The sequence below is a fragment of the Syngnathoides biaculeatus genome, chromosome 17 (assembly GCF_019802595.1).
Source record: "Syngnathoides biaculeatus isolate LvHL_M chromosome 17, ASM1980259v1, whole genome shotgun sequence".
In the NCBI taxonomy this organism is placed as follows: Eukaryota; Metazoa; Chordata; class Actinopteri; order Syngnathiformes; family Syngnathidae; genus Syngnathoides; species Syngnathoides biaculeatus.
This window is the reverse complement of record NC_084656.1, coordinates 22863274-22873739: the sequence shown is the minus strand read 5'-3', so window position 1 is coordinate 22873739 and position 10466 is coordinate 22863274. Positions and strand designations below refer to the sequence as shown.

The 10466-nt window shown below is 46.4% G+C and overlaps 1 protein-coding gene across 1 annotated transcript; it reads left to right on the top strand.

The window, feature by feature from the left end:
* Nucleotides 1-1669: 1669 nt before the first annotated feature.
* Nucleotides 1670-9756, top strand: cabp7b (calcium binding protein 7b). The gene is made up of 5 exons (XM_061802240.1): nt 1670-1804; nt 8454-8597; nt 8663-8775; nt 9223-9370; nt 9489-9756. The coding sequence occupies exons 1-5, from the start codon at nt 1696-1698 to the stop codon at nt 9614-9616; spliced, it is 642 nt and encodes a 213-aa protein (XP_061658224.1). The 5' UTR covers nt 1670-1695; the 3' UTR covers nt 9617-9756.
* Nucleotides 9757-10466: the final 710 nt, after the last annotated feature.

Here is a 10466-nt window from a genome sequence, read left to right as displayed (position 1 = left end):
ACAGAACGTTCCTCTTGCTTCTTTTCGCAGGTTCCCCTCCGAATGTTTTAGCAGATCCGATGTGACGCGGCCTGAAAGAAAATCTCCAGAAACGACAAAGAGAGCAGGCAAGGACAGATTTGTTTTTTTTTTTTTTTTTTTTTTAAATCAAAATGCAAATTTGCTTTTTGTCCCTCTGTCAGGTTAAACCAAACGAGTTTGACAAGAACGCGCACGCAAGGTTTAAACATCTTTATTTCCCCCTGAAACAAGGCGATAACACATAAATACACTCAAATGATTTGCCGAGATAATTTTTCTTACACTTTGTCTTGAAACTGGCCATTCGTCAAAAGAATGGACGTGAAGTCCAATTACAAACAAACAAGATGAAAATGCTTTGCATAATCACATCGTCGTCGTCGAAAGTGGATACAAACAAAGACGCGGCTCGTAAAATGGGAATAATAACAATAATAAAAAGTGATGGGAGCACAAATCAGCAGTGAAAGTAAACAGACATCAATTAAAAAAATGTCAGCAATTAAAAAGTAACGAGATTTGCATAATGGCAATTCATTCGTGAGCTCATTTGTTTGTTGGATAAGATCATTTGCCAAGTAGATGGGCGCGCTTTGCTGCCGTAGTAGCGAGTTTAACTCCGCTAGTGGGTTAGTTAGTTGTTTTTTGAACGTTTGCGAAGAAAGTGTTGGGGGCTCGCTTCGGAAATCCACTTGGAATGTTGACAGTCTTTCAAATGTTGTCATTCGCTAAATATTCTCAAAGTAAGATAACGAATTACATTGGATTACAAGATGAGTTTTCGTAGTTTTGCATGAATGTATCAACGCGACGCCTGGATGTTCCCCAGACGACCGCATGGATTGCACCACCGGGTGGCGCTCGGAGGGGCTGTTTGGAAAAACGTGTCGTGTTTGAGACTACGGCAGCGGAACGGCACGTGACCGACGAGAGCCAATCACAGGCGTCGGCTTGAAAAGGGGAAAAAAAAAAAGATCCGGGATTTCGTGGCTGTTCTTCAAACGCGACAAAAATTCCAATCACGGAAATGTTCCGAAACTGAAATGCACCTTTTCAATTACAATTGTATACATTTTGTAATGAAATGAGGTCGTCTTGTTATAATTGATAGTTGCTCCCCAAGCACCCTCGTTTGCGGACGCGTGGGTGCGCGGTACCGAGAGGTTGTGCGTGGCCGACTTCGAGCACTCGGTAGCGTAGTGACTGACCCGGGAGAACGGAAGGGAAGAGAAAAGAAGAGAAGAGAAGGGAAAGGGGGTCACCCAGGAATCCCTCGAATCGTCTCAAGATGCTCCTTCCTCCCTCGCCGCTTTTCCGCATGCTTCCCTGCTCGCGGTGACCATTTAAAGGCGCTTTAGTGCCGCACAGAGGAGCCTCAAAGTAGTTGGCACATGCAACACAATGTGAGCTGCTTCTGTTTTTTTTTTTATTTTGTAGCCCCTCTCACTGCGCGTCGTCGTCTCCTCGCAGACACTCGCCGAGGCTGCCGCGCTGCGCCAGCCGAGCCCGTCGTCAAATACTCTGCCCGAGGAATCATGCAGGAGGAGGAGAGCTGAAGTTGCACCGGGAGGAGAGGAGGATTATTTTGCAGAGGGGGGAGACGAGCTTTTCTGGGGACGCGGGGCTGCATGAGGATCTTCGCCCGGCGGTCGGCTCGCTCTCCTCGACGCAGAGATGCCCGTGCGCGCCGTCACCACCAGGTTCATGTACAAGGGGCTGTGCACCATCCCGGACGTCCTCGCCTACCGGACCCCCGTCAGTCTGCCCGAAGACGAGCTGGAGGGTGAGTCGCAATTGGAAATCGTCACATTTCGAAAAATAGTCCCACTCGGAATGGCGAGCGGCTGAAGTGCTCGGGTTCTCACTGCAAGTGCAGATTCTTGCGTGAAATAAATACGTACTCTGGTAAAAGTTGAAATAATCAGTCGACAGCAAAAAAAAAAAAAAAAAAAAGAGTAGTAATTGTGCGAGAATCCTGATATGAAATCATAGGCTTGATGATGTCAAAATGTCTTAGGATAACTTCTGATGTAAATTGGCCAAATGGAAATAACATTGAGCTGAAATGGCCACAGGATTAGGTACAACTGCGCATTTGGAGCTGTTATATTTTATTTTTTTACACCTTATTTGGGGTGTCAGATTCTGTCCCAGCTGACATTTTGGTGGGAGAAGTAGGATTCACCCCCGAAATACATTGACACGCCTCACTCACGTATTCTTAGGCCGTATGCCCTTATGTCAGCAAAACTGTATGTGAAGATATTAATTTTGGGGTGGGTCAACATTTGAGGTGCTGTTACAAAATTTCAACGTGCTACGGTTAAAAGTGGCATCCGTGTCCTTGGGGAACCCCCCCCCCCCATCCGTTTCAGGCTGCCCTTATACAATAATGCAGTTTATGTTCATTTTTATGGTTGACATTTGGGATTGTTGCTAATAATTTGGATGAGCACATTCCACAAGAGAATCCATGGCTGTTTGTTTGTTTTTTTTTTTAATTGCATTTTTTGCAGTAAGTGTAATACCACGTTGTGCCAGCGAATATTGGGCAGCACTGAGGTTTCCTGGAAGAGATGCAATGTCGTTAAGAGCCAGAAGAAGAGTCAGGCATTTGTTTGAAGGTTCAAATTAGCGTAACGTCAATGCTAATTTCCACTAGCCTGTCTATGGCATGTGACCATGGGTGAAGTTACCGAATATAAACATGTTTAGCATTCCAATAGTTATTCGATTTTGTTGGACAGTGCTGGTATGTAAATGTTGTCGCGTGTGTTAGCATTTGTCTGAAGATTTATAATTGCTGTCAAATTTACGTTTTTACACTTTTGCGTTGTTGAATGCGCTGGCGGATGTACTCAAAGACGTGTCCGGGAGTAGCACTAGCGACGTTCTACCTTTCAATCAATCAGGAGACTCTTTTCAACTTGTTTTTCGTAACGCGCTCCTGTACGTGATATCCACGTACGGGGTGGGCCCCTCTCCTTCGGGGTGATGCCTGCTAACGACGCTAATGCTAGCGTTTGGCGGGGCTCCTCCCTTAACGTCAACGCAACCGTGCAGCTCCTGAAGGACATTGGAAGGTTTTGGGGCCTCATGATAATCAACGTATGTATCATCACGGTGGGTCAGCTGGTTCTGAGGACCCGGGTTCGATCCCGGCCCCGCCCGCGTGGAGTTTGCATGTTCTCCCCGTGCCTGCGTGGCTTTTCTCCGGGTGGGCACTCCGGTTTCCTCCCGCCTCCCAAAAACATGCAACATTAATTGGACACTCTAAATTGCCCCTAGGTGGGATTGCGAGTGCGTCTGTTTGTCCCGATGTGCCCTGCGATTGGCTGGCGACCGGTTCGGGGTGCGCCCCGCCTCATGGCCGTTGACAGCTGGGATAGGCTCCGGCACTCCCCGCGACCCTCGTGAGGATAAGCGGCAAAGATAATGGATGGATGGATGTTCTACGGCATTGAGGGCCAATAATAAAACGGGTGACTGATTAAATCCCGTCCTCTGCTGAGCGCGTCTTATCTTTTTTTAGTTTGATGCATTGTTTTTATTATTATGATGATTATTATTATGGTGAACGAAGAAAAAGCAACAAAGCCAGCGGTGCAGATTTGTACGACAACAATCCTTCTTGCAGCGAGGTAGAAAGCGCAGACGGCGGAGATTTATTTTGGAGGGACGCCAGCAGACGACCGTAACAAGGAAAAAAGGGAAAGCGACTGACCTGAAATCTGATTTGTTTTCGTTTGATGTGAAGAGCTTTTGCATTTCTGGAGCTCGCCGCCTCCCACTTTGACATCTGCGAGCTGCAGTCGTGACATAAAGTTGACGCGAAAAAGTGTGAAGGCGAGGGCAAGGAAATCGGATGCGGATTGCGTCGACACCAACGTTGATTATTGATGTTTTGAATGAACTTTTTCTTTTGCTTCTTTTTTGAGTGGAGGGGGCACCCTTGAAAACGCTTAGTGGAGGTTTATCAGTGGTGCTTTGTGAATTTTTGTGGGTTGAAACAAATTCTCAACGGTGGATCTGTTTGTGGGATGTTGCCACCTTGCGACCAAACCTTGATTTCGATCAATATGACCAAAATGGAGTGAGCCCGCTCTCGTTCTCAGCCGCCCAATTTTCCATTTGCGCCGCGTCGCTGACGACAAAGTGCAGCACCTCATGAAAAGTCCGACGCTTGTCCGCAGTCTTCTCACCCCGGCTTCGTATCGGAGTTGCTCAACTGGTTTTAATGAATGCCGCTAATCATATGTACACGCATTTTCAACACGCGCACGCGCACATGGCCGACGCATCCAGATGCAAAACTATTTTAATGAGGTGACGACTCTGCGTCGATCTGCGCTAAAATATACTTTAGCGCAACCTGTTTCTGCCAATGGTAACAATATGAAACAGAAAATTCAGCCTCATTTATGAAAACTTTGAGTTTTAGGTCCAAGAAAATAGTGGTCGCCATTCCCCTCCTTTTTTCCATTTTGTACCTGTTTGCAACTCGGAACAAATGTGACTCAATTCTCATTAAATCTAAAATGTAAAGTATTTTTTCAAATAAATGCAAATATCAGTCTTTTTTCACAAGTAAATCTTTTTCTTTAAAAAAAAAAAGTTCTTTCCTAAATGAAGGGCGTTTTCTTTTTCGGTCGGTGTTAGTACTACATCACGAGCGGACAGATGCGAGTGCAAATTTATTAAATTCTTTATTTTGAACATATTAAAAAGTGACAGAAATACAACAAAACCCACGAGATTTAAACTCAAATAAAATCAGGTTATATTACACAAAAGGAGTCAAACTTATTTACTCCCACCGCCCTCTCTACTTCCTTATAATCCTCTCCAACTCTTGTAACTCACTACTATATTTGCATCATCTTACTCCATTATTTGATATGCTCTTTTTTTTATTATTATTACTATTTTTGTGGCTTTGCATTACAAATTAGAGCAGTCAGCCCACATCACCATTTTTTCCTCGTCATGTGTGGGCTTCCACACGTAAAAAAAAAACCCCCAAAACAGCGAAGGTGTTAATTTGGATGTCAGCGACATAAATGATGCCAAAGCCTCCCGGTGCAACAAGTCAACAATCATTAATCAGCCCTGAAAGCGCTGATTAATGATTGGCTGCTGTCCAGCGTCCACGTATACGACCGGCGCCGGTGGCAGAACTCACCCGTACAACCCTCCCAAAAAAAAAATAAAAAATAAAAAAAAAAAAAAGCCACGCTGTAACATGCGGCAACGTAACGTCACATTTTTGTTCGCTGCTGCCCGTCCACATTTTTCTCACGGAACGTTCCGGAAAGGGTGTACCAGAGTAATAACTATTTGAGGAAATACCGTTTTTTTAAAGCCCACAAAAGGTCCGCAACTTTCCCGTCGGCTTTATGAAGGACGCAATGTGAATGAATCAATGAAATCTTCCTTCCGGGATGCGACATTTTGTTTTGTTTTTGTTTCATTTTGCTTTGTTTTGCTTTTCTCCCAAACAGCTCAGTGCTGCCATGCATGTTGTGGCGGAACGCGGTACTACAGCGAAGGTGCGCAACTCTCAAGTCAATCCGCCAAAAGCGGGCCGATCGTTGGCAAACGCCGGTCCCGGGGTGCCGACCGTTGAGCTCATTAGCCGAGAGGGCAAAGTCGTCCAAGCCGTCTTTGACTCGAATGAGGCTGCGTGGCGTCTGCTTTATTTGATGACGACATCCATATTTAATACGGCAGCTGTTGCATTTCGCCGCTAAAGCGGCGGAAATGTGACGTTTGCCGACGTTTCGGCTGCATCGCGGCCGACCTTGGCAGGCGTCGGCGTGAACTTGCCGCCGGTCGTACGTGTCGCGGGCTCAAATGTTTCTTCGGGTGCCGCGCGGAAGGTCAGAACTCTTTTCAAGTCCCGGTCCACGAGTCAGCGCGACAAATAAGCTAAAACAAACAGCGGGCGGGACGTTATCCACGCCATCAATCTGCTGGGACGTCGCCGGTAAATATTTGACTTAATTATGAATGACAGTGATGAAGGACCTGTGAGACGTGGGAAGGGGGGGGGGGGGGAACCCCAAAAGATGCCTTTACATATTTATTTTTGCACAAACTAAACCTGAGCCATAAATCAAATATAAAAACGTGACAAGATGGAAAAATGCCTCAGTGTCTTCAAATGAAAACAAACAAAATTGCTTTCATAAACAAGGGAATGTTTGATTTTGAATGACCCGGCCCGGGAAAGAGAGATCCGTTTTTCCCAAACGGGGCTTCAACGTCTTTATTGACATGCTTGAAGTTTACGGTCAAAGTAAACATCAAAACAAAGAACATATGAATTTGAATCAATTCTACTTCTTTGTTTCAAAAATGTAGTTTTGGCTGACATTCCATTTTGTTAACCTTCTTTTGTCCTGTCTTGGGTTTGTTTGTTTGTTTGTTTTTTTGGGGGGGTGAAGTGGGGGGGGGGTTTGTCTCGATGAATGTAAACTAATTGAATTGCAGCCTCAGTGCTCGTCATCTTTGCCTGGTACCGTAAATCAGACTTGCGCAGGTGAGACTTATCGTCCCTCTTGTTGATCTGGTTTTGTCCTCTGCTGGGTGTGTTTGGGGGGGGTGGGGGTGTCGTATAATCTTAATTATCTTCTGTCATCAGTCTACTGATTCTTTGGGTTTTATTTGTCATCAGTTAAGTCTCTCCGCCCTCGCGTCCGACCCAGATGTCTCGTAATCAGTCTGAATGCGAGCGGTCCAATCCCGTCGGCCCGTCCGTCAGCGGTTCCGCCCGAAACTCCTCCCAGCCGTCGCCCTTGTGTCCTCCCCAGCTGTGGCTCGCAATTAGTCTGAGTGTGTCTGGCCTCCTTGTTTTCCAGCCTTTTGTCCTTTGGCTCTTTTGTCACTTGCCTCCGCCGTCCTGCTAGCTTAGCGTTAGCATTCACGGCTTCAGGGGGAGACCGACTGGAAGCGGCTCATGACTGAACGAAAACTGAGCGGTAGCGTCTAGCTCAACGCTGTACTTTCGGGTGTTTTCTCAAATAATCACTTCTGTCAGTGAGGGAAAAAAAAACAAAACATAGTCGGAAGTCTTCTGGGGGCGCCACCGAGCAGGCTGAGTGAATTCATTCTTTGCTTATTAGCGCCATTTGGTCAAATTTGAACCAGATCAGGCTTTTGTTCACAAAAAGATGGTCAATTTTTTTTGTCTCTGCCTTTGGATCACAAAAAGCGAGCTGGCAGCCAACGAAAAACTCATTAATTGTAGTGGGGCAAATCTTTCCTGAATCTTCCTTTTAGTCAAAGGGCATAAACAGATGATCCAAATCAGTCTTTTGTTCACAAAAGGTGGTCAACATTCATCTAGTTTTACACAAGTACAGAAGATTCCAATCTATCCCTCGAGAGTATATCTTCACTCAGCACAAACTGCAGAAGGTCCAAGTTAGCCATTTGTTTACAAAAGGTTGGATCTCCTCCATCGTTTTCTCCACAAACTGAGCTTCCTACCTTTTGCAAACCAAAGAGAAGCCTCCTTTTGTACACAAAAGGTCGGGTGCCCGACTGCCTTCTTGTTTTCCACGTAACACTCAACCTTTTGATGCCCAAATCTCAAGACGCTAAGCTAGTCGCCGCTTCTTCACAGAATCTGTCACCAGTTGTGATCCAAATGGGTCCACTTTCTTATTCTCTTCCAGAAACGTAATGCTAGCATCTCAACTCTCGAGCACAAATAGCGAGCTGGGAGAGGCTAACAAAGCGGTCTGCATCTCCACCTCGATGCTCGACTAGCGCGCGCACGCTCCGTACTGTAAATCACAGAGCGTGACTGGCCGCCTTTTTAGCGCTCTAAGCTCTTTGTTATCACTTCAAAGAGACTATCGGGACGCAGGTTGTCAGAGCGGAGCAGCCCATCGGAACGCGTGCCAGGAAGCACTTAATGAAACACTCCCGTCGCAAGCAATCGCGCTGAGGGCATCGCCGTCTGGCAGCTTTTTGGCGCCGGGGCCGTAATTGGTGGTCTTGTCGCAGCAGCCCGAGATCCAACGTGAGCTTCACATTGACGACGGCGGCGGCCAAACGGGGAGGAAAGTCAATCGCGTCGTTACGCAAACGCAAAGCCGCATTGCTTACACGTGCTGTTGTGTACACTTGTTGTATTTACACCTGTGACATTTTGTTGACACGTGCGGATGCCGTTTCCACACACGTAGTATTGTTTCCATCTGATTGTTAACATGTGGCGTCTTCATTGCACAGTTTTGAAATTGTTTGTGCATGTGGTATTTTTGACTCACGGGTTTGCGTGGAATAGTTTGCAAAATGTTGTTGACACGCGTCAGATTGTTTCCACCTGAAACCGTTCAGCCGTGTGTTGTAAACCCGCTTGACAGCGTTTACGCGTGAAGCGTCGTGTTCACCCGTTTTTATGTCGCGTTGTCGTCCGGCAGAAATCCGAGAGGCCTTCAAAGTGTTCGACCGCGACGGGAACGGTTTCATCTCCAAGCAGGAGCTGGGCATGGCCATGCGGTCCCTGGGGTACATGCCCAATGAGGTGGAGCTGGAAGTCATCATCCAGAGACTGGACATGGACGGTGAGGCTCCCGAAAACCCGAATACTCCTACGCAGTCGTACGCGTGCGTTTTTTTTTGCTCTCAGGTGACGGCCAGGTGGACTTCGACGAGTTCGTCACGTTGCTCGGTCCCAAACTGTCTGCGGCCGGGATGCCCGATAAGTTCCACGGAGCGGACTTCGATTCAGTCTTCTGGAAGGTCAGTCGAGCGCGGAATGAAACCCAAACGTCACATCGCTGCGTCCTTTGGGTCCATTAAAATGGATCGTGCAAAAATAGATGAAAGTAGAAGCCTCGGTTCTCCACCGCAATCCGTTCTAGAAGGCGGTTCGAAAACCCAATCGACCGCCGTGTGAGTTACGTTGTTTCAGTTTTTTTTTCCAGGGGTTCGTTCGAATTGACAATAACAAAGCGCGTCACGGGTCGGTCAGCTGGTCGGGCCGCCCGTTCTGTTATTTGCCGGTTTAATTGGGTGCGTTCGAAAACAGAAGCAAAAAAAATCTCAACATTTTTGTTTGAAAACCCGAGGCTGTACTGTGTATCTTTTTTTTTTTTGCCTTCAAAAGTTCTCATAAAAGCAGTGATGGAGATTTTTTTTTTTTTTACATTTTTGGTTTTTTTTTTGGGGGGGAAATGCGTCCGCCAGTGCGACATGCAGAAGCTGACGGTGGACGAGCTGAAGCGACTTTTGTACGACACCTTCCGGGACCACCTCACCATGAAGGACATCGAGAACATCATCATGACCGAGGAAAAACACCTCAACAGTCCCGAGTCCCACGTCGACATCGACAGTGAGCGCCACACACAAAAACCGCTATTAACACGCCACTAGTACGACCACACAAACTACGTGCGACTGCCACGCAGACAAAATTGTGGGTTTGCGAAAGTGTCCGAATGTTCCCCCAGCGAGCCCCACGCAACAGGAGAAGCACACGTGTGTGCGCAAAAGCCTGATCTGTGCCTTCGCCATCGCCTTCATCATCAGCGTCATGCTCATCGCCGCCAATCAGATGCTGCGGAGAGGAATGAAGTAGCTCCAACGCCCGAAAGCAAATTTCTCCGCGACGGAGGGCACGGTAAGCGCCGCGGGACCCGGCGGGGAACGACGACGCGGCCCGCCGATCGATGGCGCTCGACGACGAGGCCGCCGCGATGGGGGGGTCGCGGACGATGTCATCTCAACTGCCGTTAAAAAAAGTTCACCGAAACTCGGAACAATTTAGCGAGCGTTCAAATGCAATTGGGGGGGAAAAAAAAAAAATGTTTGCACAAAAGTAGCCGTTTTGTTGATGATTTTGAAAGTATTTACAATGTTTACTGAAAGGTTTCAACGGCGCTTATGTACAAAGCGACACAAAATTATTGTAGCTCGTTGCCAACACTTCATTAAAGGTCACAGGACAAAAAGCTTTGCAAAACCACGTCCACCAAGTTGAGTCGGGTGCTCGCGTACGGCAAAATCCTCCTCGTATTCCGACAAATTCCTTGCGCGTTATCTCATAATTGGCTGAGATGATGATTATTATTAATCATTATTATGCCACCAATGAACAAAGCCCATCTAAAAGTACACTTTTTAAAAAGGATTATTTACAATTATCTACTAATGAGTTACACGGTATTTATAACATGGTTATTACTGATGCAACTTATGGACAAACTTATCAAAGTACATGTTTTTTTTTTAAATTGATCCTTCATAAAGGCATTTGAACACGGTTATCAACCTGCCTATACGCCACTTAGTGTCATGTATAACCACCTCCTAATGGTTTCTGAATTTTTCAAAATGCCAAATGTGAATAAATCCCATGGAAAACATCTTTGAAAATATGTCGTTTTAAACTGTTTGCTTTTAAAGTCCAATTTATCCACAAACCCCTG